The sequence below is a fragment of the Protopterus annectens genome, chromosome 6.part1, assembly GCF_019279795.1.
Source record: "Protopterus annectens isolate FY-2018-M chromosome 6.part1, PAN1.0, whole genome shotgun sequence".
Taxonomy (NCBI): Eukaryota; Metazoa; Chordata; order Ceratodontiformes; family Protopteridae; genus Protopterus; species Protopterus annectens.
Window position 1 is genome coordinate 90,191,766 of NC_056738.1, and position 18,774 is coordinate 90,210,539.

Consider the following 18,774-nt stretch of genomic DNA (forward strand, 5'->3'; position numbering starts at 1 on the left):
AACAGTAAATTTTCAAGAGAGAGAAAAATAGACACGTGCACTATTTTCATTCCTGCTAGTAAAAGTGTCTTCTTCAGAACAGCTTAACAGTGTTGTTTACTTTTTCTGTGATATCCCTTAACATTTGTGTCTGGTTGCTGTAAGTTAATATTGTCCTGATGAATGGATACTGCTTCAGACCATAACTGTGGTTGTAAACATTCAGAATGGCTGAGCAGTGCTCGTTTCCTTTCCAAATGTACTCCCACCCTGCACTCCCCACTTACATAAAGAAACAGTTTATTATCAATTCCTACTTGTCATTCTGACCTTTCCAGTACAGTCTTCCCTTCTTACTCTATAATTACCTTCTACAGACCTACAGCACATTGTTTTTTCCTGGGCAGAAGACTATACTCATTCTTTGGCAGCTGGATGTTTAATGACAGAGTTGTGGATTTTTTATCATCTGTGGGATTCTGTACAAATAACTCTAAACTTGACCATTTCTGGAGTTTATTTTCTTCCCTCATTACAGCTAATTATAAGCTGCCGTCAGCTTCTCTCCTGTTTCACTGGTAGCAACCCAAGCCTTGTCCGGGGCTGGTGAGAATAACAAGGATGCTGGTGCAGTGACATATTGCTGCTTTGGAGTGTGTCCTAGTCCCCACTACCTCTTGGGAACTGTGCAAGCACTGTATATTGCTGTATTAGTACGTACATTCACACTTCTGCATGTATACAAACTTCTGACCAGACATTTACCTCTGCTGTTGCGGTATGCCTAGGCTGCTGCCCCGGCAAGCTGACATTGGCCACACACTCCCACTGTCCTAGTGTGGTCCCTCCAGCTTACATGCTGCTAGTCAAGCAAGGGCTGCTTGGGTCACAGTAAGGACTTTATCTCGCTGCACCATAGGAATGCTCACCATTCCATGAAATCTGAACCCAGATTTTCACTGTACCATCTAAAGACCCCACATTATGAACTGTATCTGTGTTACTCTGCAGGTTTGCCTAGAAATATTATTTCACACAGCAAGTTTAAAATCTCCATTTAAAACTTATATGAACAGAGTTACTTTGGACTTTCCAATTTAGACTGCCAAAATGAACATTTTGAAAGGTTTGTATAGAATATAATTGCTAAGTGGCAAAGCTGAGTCTGCATTTGATGTGGCAGACATTTTCTAATAACTTAACTGGCATTCATGTTTACATCAGATGTACAAAATGCTGTTTATGGGATCTTGCCTCTTGAACAGCTCAACAGTCTTTACATGTTTCCATCTAAAAGATTATTGTAAGTCAGAAGAATCATTTCATACAGTGACTCCTTCAGACTTTATGATATACATAGATAGGGTGAGTACTCCGAAAGTTTGTTACAAAATGTTACTGGCAAAGTTGTAAGTCTGTGTTTAGTTTGGCAGTCATTCTGTAGTCATTTCAAAGTTGAATGTTTTTTACACCAGAGTTACAAAATGCCATCTTGTAGACCTCACCTCATGAATAGCTGTACCTTCCTTTGGTATTGTTATCCTGAAAGGTGATTTCAGATTAAGAAAAATCAAAGAAGGGTACAGTGAGTGGAAAATCATATGCTGAGGTAAAACTGAACAATGAAACTTGAGGGTTATTTGTCCAGACCTTTAAGGTGAGGGAGTATTCAGAAAGCCTTGTTCCAGATTATTTGATCATCATCTCACACATGCAGATGAATGTTCTGTGCTTGCTGTCTATGGTCATGCCTTCCACCACCTGAATTCAGGACTGTGTGCTTAGTATCAACCTTCTTTTACTACTGAATTTCTCTCCTCCTGAATTTTCATTATTTGTTATCCAAGGTCACCTTCAGCATGCACCTTCCATGGCTAAGTTGCTTCTTATAGTTTGAGTCATAAGTCCTGAAATCTAGCACTATATTACATTTCACATTTAATTTTTGCTCTACCCTTTAATGTCATATTCTGTCTCATCATTTCTCTCTTTATCTCTCTCTGCTTTTGCTGTTAGTGAATTTTGCCCATACATCATTTTAACCAACAGACTCCATCTTGGTCTGTTAACCCATCTGTTGTCGTCAGTACACGAGAGCTCCATTTGTGTCATGGAGCCGGGACCCTCCTCCCATTTTGCTGTTCTCCGTCACCATTGCAAGTTAGAATTCAAGACTGACAGGTGCGTGCTTTGTACAAAATTATCATATATTTGTGATTTGCTCAGAAGAACTGAAACAGTGGTGTACACATCACTATATACATGTTGAATGTACACTTGCCTACAACATCATATGGCCTTGGATGTGAGCATTTCTGTTTAGGGAAAAAGTGCCAGATGACAAGTACAATGTTAAAGACCTAAATTTGCTGCAAGCACATTCATATCTCTGCTGTATTTGTAAGAATTACTATCTGCTGTGCCTTCTTTCAAGGCTCCGAATGACTAGAGTAATTCATATCATGCTCATTATAATTTGAAACAGTTCTTCATTGGATGCATCTTTAATTTGTTAAGCCAGAACTCTTGAGCAGGTCATTATATCATTACAATTTTCAGCAGCTCAAGGAGAAGGCTGACTTTGTTGGCATTAATAATCAGATTGTCAAAACAGTGACTCAGGGCACTTTGTGTGTGTATGTGTGTGTATATATATATATATATATATATATATATATATATATATATATATATATATATATATATATATATATATATATATATATATATATATATATATATATATATATGTGTGTGTGTATATATTATTTTAGATATAACTGTGCTGTAATTCATAACAGTGCAAGTCATTTTCATTTGAGTACTATAGACCCCACAAAAATCTGATTCTCCACTTTTCTGTTACTTTTTAAATAAAACTCTTAAATTATGAATTAAGTTAACATTGCATTTGAAATATCAGTAAGGATAATGACAAGTATTTTGATTTTTTTATGAGAGGAATATGTTCATTTGTCTATTTTAACACAAATTTTATGTTATTTTTAACTTTTATTTTACCTAGGGAGAGACACTACCCAGGCATTCAGACTATGGAGCTTCACTTATAGCTTTGACTGCAAATAACTGGCTTGTTCGTTTGTCAGCGAATACAGGAGAAGTACTTGAAAAAGTCTATCTTTCTTCTGATTGTAAATTCAGGTAATGGCTGTTGATGTCTTTTTACATGAAAAGATCTGAAATAATTGATGTTATGTGATCCTATCTCGCCTACAGTCTGTACTGATGGGCTCGGAGCCGATCCTCGGCTCCGACTCGGCACGCTATGCTATAGAGCGAAGTCTCTTATTGGCTGAGCTATTCTCTATCCCAGGATGCACCACCACTAATCCCCAAGATCTCGTTTGCCGCTTACAAGCTAGGACGTGGTCTCAAACTTGGCTGAGCTAAGTGCTGTTTTTTTCTAAAGTTTTCCTGTCAGGAAGTTCTCTATTCTTACCCAAAAGCTGTTTTAACAGCTATTGTTGTGCACGGCGTGTTTTTTGGTATAATTTTGTGGTAAATTTGTGTGTTTGATTAGGGAAAGGTTTCCTGTTTAAGTTAGAGGGGCCTTCCCCTATTCCTTAGCAAGTTTTCTCTTTTTTTAAGGAGGTCAAGTACCTGTTTAAGTTAGAGGGTTCTTGGCCCTCCTTTTTGGTGTTTGTATTGTACTGGTTAATTTTGATCTATCTTAAAAAAAAAAAAAAAAAAAAAAAAAAAAAAAAAGGATTTATTGTTGTTTAAAATCTTTGTTTTCTGACTAGATAGTGTTTTTTTCCACTGTTATAGTGAGTGTTTTAGAGGCATTATGTCCAAAGAACATAGACCCTCAGGATTCAAGAAGTGCACGAGGTGCAATTATAAAATGTCTATAACCGATGATCACTCCTCGTGCGTATATTGTTTAGGCGCCAAGCACCTACAGGAGTCCTGCAGCGTGTGTCACGCCTTTTCCTCTAGGGTCCTCCAAGAGAGGAAGAATAAATTAATCTTGAAAGGGCTGATTAAACCCTCCTTTGGCCTCTCCAGCTAAGAAAAAGAAAGCGTCGGCTCCGACCAGCCCATCGGAACCGACTGCTAAGAAATCCAGGCAGGCTTCTCCATCGGCTCCACGGACTTCGGAGCCGAGGGTGGAACGGTCTGCCTCGATGCCCCCAGTCTCAACTCCTCTGGTTTCGGAGCCGATGACTGGGGCTTCGAGAGGCGGGTCACCTTCATCGGCTCCACTGATTTTGGAGCCGATGAGGGTTGCCGGCTCAGACTCTTCCCCTTCGGCGCCGAAGCCCTCCTCGGCACCGAGGGAAATTGTTTTGGGATCTCCCTCGGCACCGATACTGGTCTAGTCCATTCGTAGCCGGTCCCCCAGTCCTTCGGAGCCGATGGAGAAGTCGGTTCGGACCCGATCGGTTTCCTCTCGATCTTCCAAGATGTCGGATTCGGACATCGACAGGGTGCTCCTAAGACTGTTTCAGTCTCCTGTATTCCAGAAATTAGTTTCGGCTCCAGCCCATTCGGCTTCGGAGCCGATGGCCCACCCTGTAGTTCTGGTTCCTCCTCCAACAGCCTCGGCACCGTTGGAGCCGGTGCTGGTGGAGCCGATGGAGGTTTCGGTCGGCCCGACCCTTACTCCAACCCGGCTCTCGAGTCGGAGTTCGCACACGGACCTCCTCTCGGCCCCGGGGACGCCGGGACTGATGTTTTCGGTTCCAGCCTTCCTCTTGCGTCAGCTGTGGGGTACCGTCTACTGTTGTGGCCACGGGGTTGGACCTTCCCAGGATTCTGGTGGTCTGGCCTTCAGGGCCATGAGGAGTGCTAGCCAAATCTTCTTTGGCTACCTCCACGGTCTCACCAGTACCTTCCCTACATACGGAGACTGGGTCTTTGGTAGTCCCCTGTCCTTAGACAGCGGAGCCTGGGGCCTGAGGTCACCCCCACTGGGGTTCCCCCTCCTGGAGGTCCCTCTGAAGCTTCTTCAGAGGAACCCCAAGGAAAAGATCGTGCAAGAGGAAGCACGCCGACTCCCGATGAGTCTCTCACGTCAGACACTGATCTTGATGATGCGGAAGGGTCCCCTAAGTCGTCCTCAGATGATGTCTCCTTTGCAGACATCTTGGAAGCCCTCAAACAACGAGGCGGCTGGCATTCCAAACCCCCTTCTGCTGACGAGTCGGTGTTCCTTAAGGCCTTCGGGCTCAGCCCTCCGCCTCCTGGGTGTCTCCGCCCTTCGACGAGCTCCTAGATTTGATCTGTCGAAGGGCGTGGGAACATCCAGACTCTGTGGAACTGGTGCCTGCTCGCCCAAATAAGTTCCTATCAGCACCCCCAGAGAAGGAGTTTTTGACCAAAGGTGTGGCTGTAGATGCCTTGTTGGTGGCATCTGCTACCCAACAAGATGTAGCAGAGGCTTCGACGTCCGTCCATCCTCCTAATAAAGGAGTCTAAGAGCATGGATCGGTACGGGAAGCGCACCCTCAGTTCAGCGGCCTTTACCTTAAGGTCCCTGAACTATTTAACGCACTTCACCAGGTTACAGAGGGATCTGATCAAGGAGCTTTCAGATACCCTCTTGGGTAACCTACCTGAGCAGCTGGCCCAGACGGTTGGCTCTCAGTTGGCTATGCTATCATCAGTATCAAACTCGTCCATGAGGCTCATTTCATATGCGGCCGAGGGGGCGAGTAGAGCGGCGGGTATGGGTATTGCTCTACGGAGGCAAGCCTGGCTCCGCCTGTGTCATTTTGCGGAAGCCTTTAAGTCTTCCTTTGCCGACGCTCCCTTTGATGGGTCCTCTTTGTTTGGACCCAAGGTAAAGGACACATTGACCCGCTGTGAGCAAGAAGGTAAGACTTTGACTGCCGTAGGGGCACGATTTTCCACTCCCTTTCGGCCTTATCCCAAGGCTAAAAGAGGAGGGAAAATGTGGTTCCGTAGATCCCAGAAGTCTTATCCCTCAGCAGGACGATCCCCTTCTAGAGGCAGAGGAGGGGGAAATTTTTCTGGAAGACGCTTCCCAGAGGAGGCAGAGGCCCCGCAACACTGGAGACCGAGTCCTTTCGTGGCTCTTCAGCCTTCCACAATCCCTGAAGGATTGCCCGACTGTGCAGCTCCGAGCCAGTCGGGGTCGTTCGAGGCACCTAAAAGCCTGGGAAGGTATCACTCAGGACCGATGGGTGCTTCGAATTATCGCCGGAGGTTACGCCATCCCCTTTTCTCACTCCCCACCTCCGTCCAAGAAAATCCCGGACCCGCCACCCAGTCAACAGGAAATTGCAGCCTTAGAAGTCTCAAAGCTGCTTCAAAAAGGAGTCATCCCGCACACCAGATCGGATTAGGGACTTACTCAAGATTCTTTTTGGTGCCAAAAAAGACCGGGGACTTGAGGCCCATTTTGGATCTCAGCATTCTAAATCGTTCAGTCAAAAAGTCCAAGTTCCGAATGGTCACCTTACAATCCATTCTCCCACTGCTGGAGAAAGGTGTTTGGATGTGCTCCATAGATCTCAAGGACGCTTATTACCACATCCTGGTAGATCAGGCGTCCAGGAGACATTTGCGCTTCAGCCTAGGAGACAGTCATTTTCAGTTCCGCACGCTGCCCTTTGGTCTCACCACAGCCCCCAGGGTGTTCACCAAATGTTTGGCAGTCGTGACTGCTCACCTGAGGAGTCTAGGATTCCAGGTGTTTCCGTATCTGGACGACTGGCTCCTAACTGCCACCTCCAGGCGTCTACTATTGCAGAACCTACAAGCCACAATATCACTAGGCACTTCCCTTGGGATCACCTTCAATTGGCCAAAGTCTGTGTTGCTGCCATCTCAACGCATAAGATTCATCGGAGTAGAGATAGACTCAAACTGAATGCGGGTCTATCTTCCTACAGAAAGGATACAAACTATACAGGCTCAAGTCCGAGCCTTGCTTCTCAGATCCAAAGCTCCAGCTAGGATGGTACTGCAGCTATTGGGATCTATGTCGGCCACTGTTCTTCTGGTCCCCCTAGCAAGGTTGCATATGAGAATTCTCCAGTGGCTTCTTTCGACACAGTGGTCCTTTCAGGATCTCCCTCTCAGTCACCTCATACGGATCATGGAAACCTGCAAACGGGACCTTCGCTGGTGGCTGGTGCCCTCCAATCTGGATCAGGGTCGACCCTTTGTTCCACCTCCTCCTATGGCCACTTTGACTACGGACGCCTCCCAGATGGGGTGGGGGGGCATTCCCTGGGCAGGTCAGTCCAAGGCAAATGGCATTCAGAAGAGAGTCTTCTTCATATCAACATTTTGGAAATGAGAACGGTGCTTCTATCTCTACAAGCCCTCCACGATTACCTCCCTCAGGGCGTAATTGCCGTTCACTCCGACAACATGTCAGTGGTCTGGTATCTGAACAAGCAGGAAGGAACCAGATCCTACCCTCTTTGCAGAGAGGCCATGAGAGTCTGGGAATGGGCAGTGGCGACCAGGCTTTTCTGATAGCAACTCATATCCCTGGCAAATCCAACGTGATAGCCGACAGACTGAGCAGAACTATCCTCTCTCCTCACGACTGGTCTCTGAACAATGCAGTGACAACTCAGATCTTCAGCAGATGGGGAACTCCTTGTTGCGACCTCTTCGCAACCCCGCTGAACGCGAAGTGCAGAAAGTTCTTCTCCTCACTCCAGCTCGGGAGAGTCCTATGGACGATTAGCCCATCCTTGGCCCACCAGCTTGCTATCGCCCTTCCCCAGTTCCCTCCTTCCCAGAGTGATCCAAAAGGCGTCTCACTTGGGGAGCAAAATGATCTTAGTTGCCCCTTACTGGCCTCGTCAGGTATGGTTCCCCTATCTTCGGAAATATGCACTGGACGGTCCATGGTTCCTGGATCAGATCCCAGACCTATTAACTCATCAGTCGGGACAACTCCACCAGTCCCTTCACACTTTGAAGTTAACAGCTTGGCTCCTCCTCTTCCGACTAAAGTCAGGAATCATACCTTAGACCCGGAAATCATACATATCTTATCTTCGGCCCACAAGTCTGCCACTAAGAAATTGTATACTAGCAAATGGAAGAGATTCGCTATTTGGGCTCAACTCCGGGGTCTGGATCCCATCACTATTCCTGTATCGGAAGTTCTGAAATTTCTAACTTCCCTATTCAATCAAGGTTCTTCAGTCTCTACCATCAAGATCCAATTGGCAGCTATTTCCAATTTTCATGAATCTATAAACCCACCTTTAATGAGCAACAGATTGTGTAAAACCTTCATGAAAGGTGCTGCGCTTTTACGACCTCCAATTTCTCATCCTGCTCCTCCGTGGGATCTTGATGTGGTATTACGTGTCATAACCACCTCCCCCTTCGAACCAGCAGCAACATGTGATTTAAAATTTCTATCTTGGAAAACTGCCTTTCTGGTCGCGATTACTTCTGCCAGAAGGGTTTCAGAGCTTCAAGCTCTATCTGTAAAACCACCGTACCTGGTTTTTCACAAGGATAGAGTATCCCTCAGGCCTAATCCATCCTTTGTCCCTAAGGTTTGTTCCAGTTTTTGCCTGCAGCAGTCATTAGAACTTCCAGTTTTCTTTCCCAAGTACTCAAACAAAGCAGAATACATAATGTGAGAGTGTTCGATCTCGCCGTTTGTTCTTACACATGGGTTCGGAGCCGATCCTCGGCTCCGTGTCGGCCGCTTGCAAGCTCTGCATCGAGAAGAAGCTCGAGACCAACCTAACTCCCACAATCCCCCTCTGCCTTTACCTCAGATCTAGTTTGCCGCTGCAGCGTTCGCATCACTTGATCGAGCTCGAGCACCTAAAGCTAAGATTTAAACTTTTTTCTTGTATTTTTTGAAGTTAGATTTTCTCTAAATCTTTGTATATTGACTGTGTGTGAGAGTGATATTGTCTCGAGGTTTTTCTCGGTTCCAGTTAAAGTTATTTTAACTTTATTAGAGTTCCCTCGGGCCTATCCCTCCCTTTCAGGTTTTGACTACCGGATAGACACAACTACTGGATTTGACATTTTTACCGGATTGGACATTATTACTGGACTTTACTGTTATTGTTTGCTATACCTATTTTAGCTTTTTAAGATGTCTGAAAAGGCTAAGTCTGGGTTCAAGCGTTGCCAGTGTGGCCAAAAGATGTCAGTTACTGACAATCATAGTTCCTGCGTCTACTGTCTTGGCCCTCTCCATCTGCAAGAAGACTGTTCTATTTGTCATTCTTTCAGTGGGAGGGTCATGACAGATAGGCGCAGGAAACTCATGGATAGGGGTTTGTTAAAACCTACCTTTCAAGAGGCTCTGGATGCTTCAGACCAGGCATCCAAATCCTCGAAGGAATCGAAGACGTCGGAGCCCAGATCATCGGCTCCGAGCTCTTCAGTTAAGGTTCGATCACCGGTTCCACAGACTTCGGGACCGAGTGTTCAACTGTTGTCAGTTTCTGAGCCTCGAGTCTTGGAACCGGTGACGGAGCTCCCTCCCCCGACACTGTTGAGGTCGGCTCCGTCTTCGATTCCTTCGACGCATTCTTCCAGACCCCTCTCCGACACCGATGTAGACCGCGTGGTGCAGAAGTTAATGGAGAATACGGCCTTATCCAAACTCATCTCGGTCTCCTCTCAGTTGGTGTCGAGACCAAGGCCTTCCCTATCTCCATCTGTTCCTCCTCCGAGACCTGTCCAGTCTTGGAGACGGAAGAAGCTGATCTCCTGATTGTGGAGCCCTCGGTGCCAGAACCGTCCTTTTCTCGGTCGGCTCCGTACACCACGACTCCGTCGGATCCGTACCGAGTCTCGGGCCAAGATCCATCCTTGGTTCCAGGACTGAGAGTCGGACCGATGTTTCGGTTCCGACACTCCCTCTCGGGGCCTCGGCTCAGATCGACTCGGTTCCATCCTCGGGGTCGATGCCTTTGGTGCCTGTTTCGGGGATTCTTCCCATTTCTTGAACCGGGAGATACCTCGACTCGGGATCCGGGGGCCTTTGATCTCATGAGGAAGGTGTTGTCTACCCAGACAACCACATCAGCAGAAACAGCTTCTCCTCCCCATAAAGGACCGTTATCCTCCTCTGCACCCACGGCTACATCTAAGCGTCGAGCACCTGTGTCTCAGCCACCCCTGGAGGGTGCCCCCTCTTCCTCGGAGGCTTCTTCGGGTGCTCCCCCCGAAGAAGTCCCTAGGAAAAGATTGTGTAAGAGGAGACACTTAGATTCTCCACAAGAGTCTTTGACATCGGACACTGACTTGGATGAGTCAGAAGGGTCCCCAAAGTCACCCTCAGAAGATGTCTCCTTTTCTGACATCTTGGAAATCCTGAAGCAGAGATGTGATTGGCAGTCCCTCCCCCCTTCTGAGGATGAGTCAGTGCTGCTGAAGGCATTTGGTGCTCGCCCTTCCTCCTCCTGGGTCACTCCGCCCTTGATGAGTTAATGGAGCTGATTGCTCAGGCGTGGGAGACTCCTGACACGGTGGAGCCAGTCCCTAGAAAGCCTAATAAGTATATTACTGCACCCCAAGACAAGGCTTTTCTAACAAAGGGAGTTCCAGTGGACGCTATGGTGGTGGCAGCGGCCACGAAAAAGGAGATGTCGGAATCTTCCTCATCTGTCGATCCCGCTAAGAGAGATTCTAGGACTATGGACAGGTACGGGAAGCGCATTTTTAGTTCAGCGGCATTTTCTATGCGATCCTGAACTATTTGACCCACTTCACACGACTACAGAGGGATCTAATCAAAGAGTTGGGAGATACCCTCCAGGGTACTACAGATGCTGCTGTCTCAGAAAAAGTTACAGCACAACTCAATACCCTTACATCCATTGTAAACTCGTCCATGAGGCTGATTTCATACGCAGCCGAAGGATCGAGTAGGGCAGCGGCTTCAGCGATTGCTCTTCGTAGACAATCCTGGATGCGCTTATGTTCATTTGCGGAAGCCTTCAAGTCTTCCTTTACTAACGCCCCATTTGACGGTGCCACTCTCTTTGGCCCCAAAGTAAAGGAGACCCTTACCCGGTGTGAGCAGGAGGGAAAGACTCTGTCTGCTGTCGGAGTCCGTTTTTCCACCCCATCCAGACCGTACCCCAAAGGGCAATGCGGTGGAAAAATGTGGTTTCAAAAAACCCAAGGATCTTTCCCAGGCACACAGGGTGATGCCCCCTCTAGAGGCAGAGGATGGGGGCAGAGGTGGAAGACGCCGCCCTGGCGGCAGAGGGGGTCCGCAAAACCAAGGTGACAGGGATATTCCCCCCTGGAAAACCTTTCCAGCACTCCTGAGAGGAGGCCCGACTGTCCTGCTCTGGAGGCAGTCGGGGGTCGCTTAGCTTTATACCCTCAGGCCTGGCAAAATCTTACAACAGACAACTGGGTAAAAAGCGTTGTTACCAGAGGTTACAGAATACCCTTCCTATCCCCCCCCATTCCAAAGAGAAGACTCCCAGATGTGCCGCCCCATCTGCGAGAACCTGCAGCTATGGAAATTTCAAAGCTGCTAGAAAAAAGAGTCATCCAACCAGTCCCAGCAGACCAAAGAGGATTCGGAACTTACTCAAGGTTCTTTTTAGTTCCAAAGAAGACAGGGGACTGGAGGCCGATTCTGGACCTAAGCAACCTCAATTCCTACGTCAAGAAAGAAAAGTTCCGAATGGTCACGCTTCAATCGATCCTTCCATTCTTACAGAAGGACAACTGGATGTGCTCAATAGATCTGAAGGACGCATACTACCACATCAAAATGGCCAGGGCGTCCAGGGATCACTTGCGCTTCCGGCTGGGAGCCAGTCATTTTCAATTTCGAGCCCTGCCCTTTGGTCTGACCTCAGCCCCCATGGTTTTCACCAAATGCATGGCAGTGGTAGCGTCTCACCTGAGACGCCTAGGATTCTAGGTGTTTCTGTATCTGGACGACTGGCTCCTTTCTGCCACCACCCAGCGTCAACTGATACAGGCCAGGGATTACACTCTACAGATTTGTGTTCACCTCGGAATTTCCGTAAATTTCGAAAAATCTTTATTACAGCCATCACAGCATATCTCATTCATAGGAGCAGAATTGGATACGCATCATTTAATTCTAAGGCTTCCTCCAGAAAGGATAGCCTCACTACAAAGCAACATATCTCTTCTTCTGTCATCCAAGAAATCCCCAGCAAGACTGGTTCTAAAGGTTTTGGGTCTCATGGCAGCTTCTCTCATTGCGATACCCCTGGGAAGACTGCACATGAGAGTTCTACAATGGCTACTGTTTGCACAATGGTTGTTCCAACAGCTACCTCTAATACACGAAATTCTGATCACAAACACATGCAAATCGCACCTAACTTGGTGGCTTCAGACTTGCAACCTTTCCAGCGGAAGACCATTTGTGCTACCCTCGCCGACAGCTACGGTGACCACGGACGCTTCCCTGATAGGGTGGGGGGGCATCTTTCAGGGACAGACAGTCCAAGGCGAATGGACCAATTTAGAGTACAATCTGCACATCAATGTTCTAGAGTTGAGGGCAGTGTTTCTAGCGTTGCAACACTTTGCTCCCCTTCTTCCTCTAGGGACTATTGCAGTTCAGACGGACAACATGTCCGTAGTCTGGTACATAAACAAACAAGGGGGAACCAAGTCCTATCAGCTATGCAGAGAGGCCATGAGAATCTGGCAATGGGCGGAGTCCACGGTCGCTTTCTGATAGCAACGCACATCCCGGGTCATCCAACGCCATAGCCGACAGGCTGAGCAGAGCAATCCTATTGCCTCACGAGTGGTCCCTAAAACAGTCAGTTGCGAGAAGATTTTTCAAGTGGGGCCAGCCTTCCTGCGATCTTTTGCGTCTCCAATGAACGCCAAATGCAGGAGCTACTTTGCCCTATTACCCCTCAGGGGAAGTCCCCAGGGGCGCACTGGTTCACGATTGGCCCCGGGTCTCCTGTACGCTTTTCCTCCCTTTCCCTGATTGCAAAGTTTCTGCAGAAAGCCAACAACCTGCAAAGGACGATTATCCTCATTGCCCCATTCTGGCCTCGTCAAATCTGGTTTCCCTTTCTTCTGGCACACCGCATTCGGGAACCCTGGATCCTGGACCGAGCCGGATCTACTGACCCACTCGTCAGGGGCTCCCCACCCTTCGCTCTTGTCACTCCATCTAGCAGCTTGGTTGCTCCGCTTCCCTGCTTAGCCAGGTCTGATCTTCTTTCACCTGCAGTTCAGAATATACTAGTGGCTTCTCACAAAGCTTCCACTACAAAGACCTACACTAGTAAATGGAAGTGCTTTGTTTTCTGGGCACATTCACAGCATTTGGATCCTGTTATAGCTCCTTTAAACAAGATTTTGGAATTTTTAACAGAGTTGTTCCACCAAGGAGCTTCTCCTGCCACTTTAAGAGTGCAATTGGCTGCCATTTCCAACTTTCATGTGGAAGAATGTGGGGCACCTATTATGGCTCACAGACTTTGTAAGGCCTTTTTAAAAGGATCGTTCCATATTAGACCACCAGTTAGGACTCCTACATCTCCGTGGAATCTGAACCTTTTGTTGTCTAAATTGATGTTGACTCCGTTTGAACCGGCTTCCTCTTGTCCATTGAAGTATTTGTCGTGGAAGACCCTCTTTTTGGTGGCCATTACATCGGCTAGGCGGGTGTCAGAGCTTCAGGCTCTTTCTGTTAAACACCCTTGTCTGATCTTTCACTCTGACAGAGTATCTCTTCGCACTAATCCATCCTTCCTCCCCAAAGTCTGCTCTATTAAAAACATTAATCAATCCATTGAACTCCCTACCTTTTTCAAAAATCACTCCAATAAGTTGGAGTATATGTTACACAAGTTAGATGTTCATAGACAACTTAGATTTTACTTGGATAGAACAAAGGATCACAGGAAATCAGATCAACTTTTATAGCCTTTGCGGACAGCAGGAAAGGTGTAGCAGTTACTAAACGAACCCTTTCCAAATGGCTAACTGATTGCATTGTGTTTGTTTATGCTACTTCAGAACAAACTTTACCTGCCAAACCCAAGGGGCACTCTACAAGATCAGTATCTACATCCCTGGCTCATGCAGCTCGCTTACCATTAGACACTATTTGTGCAGCTGCCACTTGGTCTAAACCACATACATTCATTTCTCATTACAAAGTGGACAGGGTTTCTAGGGACAGGGCATCCTTTGGTTCCACTGTGCTCAAGAACGTTCTCCCATGAGTTCCTCAGGAACATGGAGCTAGGGACGCTACCCATGTGTAAGAACAAACGGCGAGATCGAACACTCTCACATTTAGAAGTTATGTTCTTACCATAATGTTCCATGTGGAGTGTTCATCTCGCCTTTGTTCTTACATTCCCACCCCACCCTCAGGAAGAGCGTACAGTTTGCTGCCTGGTCTGGGTTATTCTGCTTCTGCATTGCAGTTGTTGTGTATATATGTATGTACATATGTATATATAGCTATAAGTGTTCTTGTAGTTATGTAGTTTTTTGCATGAGTGTGTTCTCTCTCTGACTGCTGGTTTGCTTGCAAACTAGATCTGAGGTAAAGGCAGAGGGGGATTGTGGGAGTTAGGTTGGTCTCGAGCTTCTTCTCGATGCAGAGCTTGCAAGCGGCCGACACGGAGCCGAGGATCGGCTCTGAACCCATGTGTAAGAACAAAGGCGAGATGAACACTCCACATGGAACGTTATGGTAAGAACATAACTTCTAATTCCACACATTGGATGTCCACAGGCAATTGCGTTTTTATTTAGACAGGACCAAACAAACAAGGAAAACAGATCAATTGTTTGTGTCCTTTTCGGATAATAAATTGGGCAAAACCGTCACAAAGGTCACTATTGCCAAATGGATCAGGGACTGTATTAGTCAAGCTTATTCCTCTTCTAATAAAGAGCTTACGACTTCTGTCAAAGCTCACTCTACAAGAGCTATGGCTACTTCAATAGCATTCCATTCTAAGCTTGCCATTAGTGACATTTGTGCTGACTACGTGGTCTTCCCGCACACTTTCATTTCCCACTACAAATTGGATGTGGCATCTCGGGGGTGAGCTTCATTTGGTTCCACAGTGCTCAGGAGTGTTTTCCAGTGAGCCACCCAGGATTTAGGTGCTAGGGACGCTGTCCCATCAGTGCAGAATGTAGGCGAGATAGGATCACATAACATCTTTTAGTTATGTACTCACCATAATTTTAGATGTTTGGGATCCATCTGCATCCTAATAACCCACCCTCCTTCCCCTGCCTTGGAGATCAGAAGAGATCTGACGGTCCGAATTCTATTGTTTCATCTTGAAACATCTGGCAATGTTATATAAACAAGTTATGTGTGTGTGCATGAATGCGGACAAACAAGATCTGGGGGATTAGTGGTGGTGCATCCTGGGACAGAGAATAGCTCAGCCAATAAGAGACTTCGCTCTATAGCATAGCGTGCCGAGTCGGAGCCGAGGATCGGCTCCGAGCCCATCAGTACAGAATGTAGGCGAGATGGATCCCAAACATCTAAAGTTATGGTGAGTACATAACTAAAAGTTACCACACTTCAAAAAGTGAAGGCACAGTACTGTGCAGAAATAATGTTATTTGATAGTAAATGTTTGTATGCAATTTTTTTAGATTGTTAGAAAATTAGAAATTGATTAGTTAGAATTCTTTATTTAAATACCAAAACATTCCACCTGAAGACAGAAAACCAAACCGGCTTAGCGTACAAATATTTAATCTCCGCTTTCGTAAAAACTTCGTCAGAATAAAGATACCACTGAACCACAACAGTTAAGTACAAAATGTTAAAACAATTAAACAATTAATTAGATAATTAATTTATTAAAACATCAATTTAAAGTCACTTCAAAACAAAAGGGAAATTTAACCCTTTAAGTCCCTGCACTGACATGTGCCTGTTACATGCCCCTTGGACCCTGAATTGTCCCGGATGTGCTCCTCAAGCTACAGCCAAGTTGTCTGTGGTTAACTTTCAGACCGTTTCTGGGGGTGGAAGGGAGCTCCTGGGTTGGCTTTCCCCAGTGAATGGTACTGCATTTCCAAAGGGTGACAGTGTTGACACCAGCAATTTGCTAGGAACCACTGCAGTTACCTTGTGTACAATTTTGTGAGTGGTGCCATCAGGATATGTGAAGCTGTGGCACTCCAGGATCCGCAGAAATTCCACTGCTGTAATGATTTATTGGCTGCAGAGAAGCATGAAGTACTTGGAGAGAATCAAAACCTTGCCCTCTGGTAGAAAGGCCCTCTGTTGGACAGAGTTTAGGTCTGTGACCAATAAAGTAACCCTTGTACTGTGTGCCACTTGTGACATCTGCAGGTGAAGATAACCCAGTGAAAGCAATCCTTGGTTAATGTGCATTGCTTTCAAAAATTATGCTGGTAATGTTGCCTGGATCAAGCAATCATCTAAGTATGGGTAAATATAAATTCCCTTGGCTCTATAATGTACAGTAACTGGTGCCAGACATTTGGTAAATACCCTGTGTAGAGTTAATAAGCCAGATGGTAAGGCACACAATTAGTTGACTGATCCCCATCTGAATGATCTTCAAATTCAGAGTCAGCATCCAAGTCCCTGGAAAGATAAAGTGCAAGAGTTTTTATAGGTTCATATGCAAGTACTAGGCAAGATGCCCTTGTGGGCCACTCTAAGCCTAGCCAGTTTCACTTTTTCTGCCCAAATTAACGTATCCCATTTGGTTAGAGATTGACGTTACCCATCCCATGATCAATAATTATGTATTACCCCTAATGAGAATAACTGGTATCATACCATAAATAATTTGAGGGGATCCATGCATGGAATAAAGCATTTACTAGCTGCTTCTGTCCATTAATAGTACAGGGGGTAAATTTTCTTTCACATCCATAGATCCAAGTTGATCTTGAATATGGACAGGGATGAACTTTGCTTTATGCGGATGGAGAGTCTATTCCAGAGTAGCAGTATCCTTTGTGAGATATTTTAATCCCTCCAGACTATTCTGCTGATGTTGCAGAAGAGGTTTATATCCCTGGACAGAGCATTTCTGATGCCATATGACTTGCTGATGGAAAGTAAATCCATCAGTAGTGGGTCGGAGGATGTCTTGTCTGCCAGACATAGGTCACCTCTTAGTCTGCAGGATACCAAGTATAGTGACAGGAGGGTTTTGAGTTGGTCCATGTATGACATGTTCTTTAAGCCTTGTATCCTTTTAGTAAGCTATCTCTATGGTTGTTCCAGTTGTCACATGTGCATGGCCAGATGCATGCCAAAGAGGCAATGTTAAGTTGTCTATCTCGCCTTCATTCTTGCTGGATGGGTTCGGAGCCGATCTCGGCTCCGACTCGGCCACTCTAAAGCTCGAGAGTTGGTTCCACCGGCTCGAGGCTCCCCTTATATCCCACAATGCTAGGCGAGAGTTACTCCAGATCTCGTTTGCCGCTACAGCTTCGAGGTTGGTTGCTTCTACCGGTTCCTGGTGAGTACTAAATTTTTCTTGAAAATTAGTCTTTAAAACCCCTTTTAAGTTAATATTCTTACTTAGTTAGTGTAGGTTAGAATACTTTATTCCCGACCCTAAATTTTTTCCGTTTCTTTCCCCAAGAACCTTTGGTTCTTCCATCGGGCCTTTAGGCCTTCCCTTCCCTAGTGGAGTGTGTGTGTTTTTTTTTGTAGTTTATTCTAGTTTATTGTAGTGTTAAATACTAGTATTACTACTAATTTTATTGTTTTTTTCCTGACAGGGTATAACTTGTGTGTTTGTGTGCGTGTTTGTGTACACCTGTCAGTCAAAAATGTCTAAAGAAGCAAAGGTCTCCGGATTCAAGAAGTGTGATGCGTGCTGTCAGAAAATGTCTCTGACAGACGCTCACACTTCTTGTGTCTATTGTCTGGGGCCTTTGCACCTGCAGGACTCCTGTGCTGTGTGCCATGGCTTCAGCCCCAGGGTCCTGCAGGAAAGAAAAAATAAATTAATTCTTAGAGGCTTACTGAAGCCAGAGGATTCCCTGTCTGTGTCAACAGGAAGCCCTCTAAGGCATCGAGGTCTTGGCTCCGGCTTCTGAGCCGAGACCTCAGGTTGCTCAACCTTTGCCTTTATCGGCTCGGCTGGAGCCGATAAGTCTCAGTCCACAGTTTCTGTGGCTCCTCGGCTCGGCGGGCCGAGGTTATTGAGTTCCGTGTCGGCTCGACCAGACCTTGAGCCGGCGACTCAGGAAGAGGTCCAGGTCACCATCTCTTGGCTCCGTTCATTCGGCTCCAGGATCTCCCTGCTGTCTGAACGGAGCCAAAGGTCTCACTCCTCTAGGTCATCGAGGCTGTCGGATCATGACCTTCAGAGGGTAGTGAGTCGACTACTTAAGTCCGAGGCACTAGCCCAGATGCTTCAGAGCCCGACTCATCAGTCGATGCCTGCCCGGTCCATCAACATTTTCCTCCTTGACTCTCTTGAGTTCGGAGCCGGTCGATGTCGGAACCGAGACTGTGATTACGTCGGAGCCGATACAATTGTCTTCGGCTCCGTCGGCTCCATTTTCTTCTTTGGAGGAATCTCGGCGGACTTCCCTCGTCGGCTCCGAGGGTGAGTGGCATCGGACCCTTGTCCGACCCCTCTCCCTCTCGGGGCTTGGCTGGTGAGTTCGGCTCCGACATCGGCCTCGGAGCCATCACTGTCGGTGCCGAGGGGTTCTTAGCTCCTCGGGCGGGGACCTCTGGCTCTGCCTGACAGGGGTGCATTCGAGGTCATGCAGAGTGTGTTAGTGCCTGGCTCTACTCCACAGTCGGCTCCGTCCGCCCCTCCCTCTATGCTGCCTCAGGGTAAGTCG

General features: G+C 46.7%; 1 protein-coding gene across 1 annotated transcript in view; it reads left to right on the top strand.

The window, feature by feature from the left end:
• DCAF17 (DDB1 and CUL4 associated factor 17) overlaps positions 1–18,774 on the top strand; it is a 1,410,723-nt gene that overhangs the window by 420,171 nt on the left and 971,778 nt on the right. Inside the window, exon 4 of the mRNA XM_044075525.1 lies at positions 3,005–3,141. Coding sequence (XP_043931460.1) covers positions 3,005–3,141 — 137 coding nt within the window. The remainder of the gene's footprint in view (positions 1–3,004; positions 3,142–18,774) is intronic.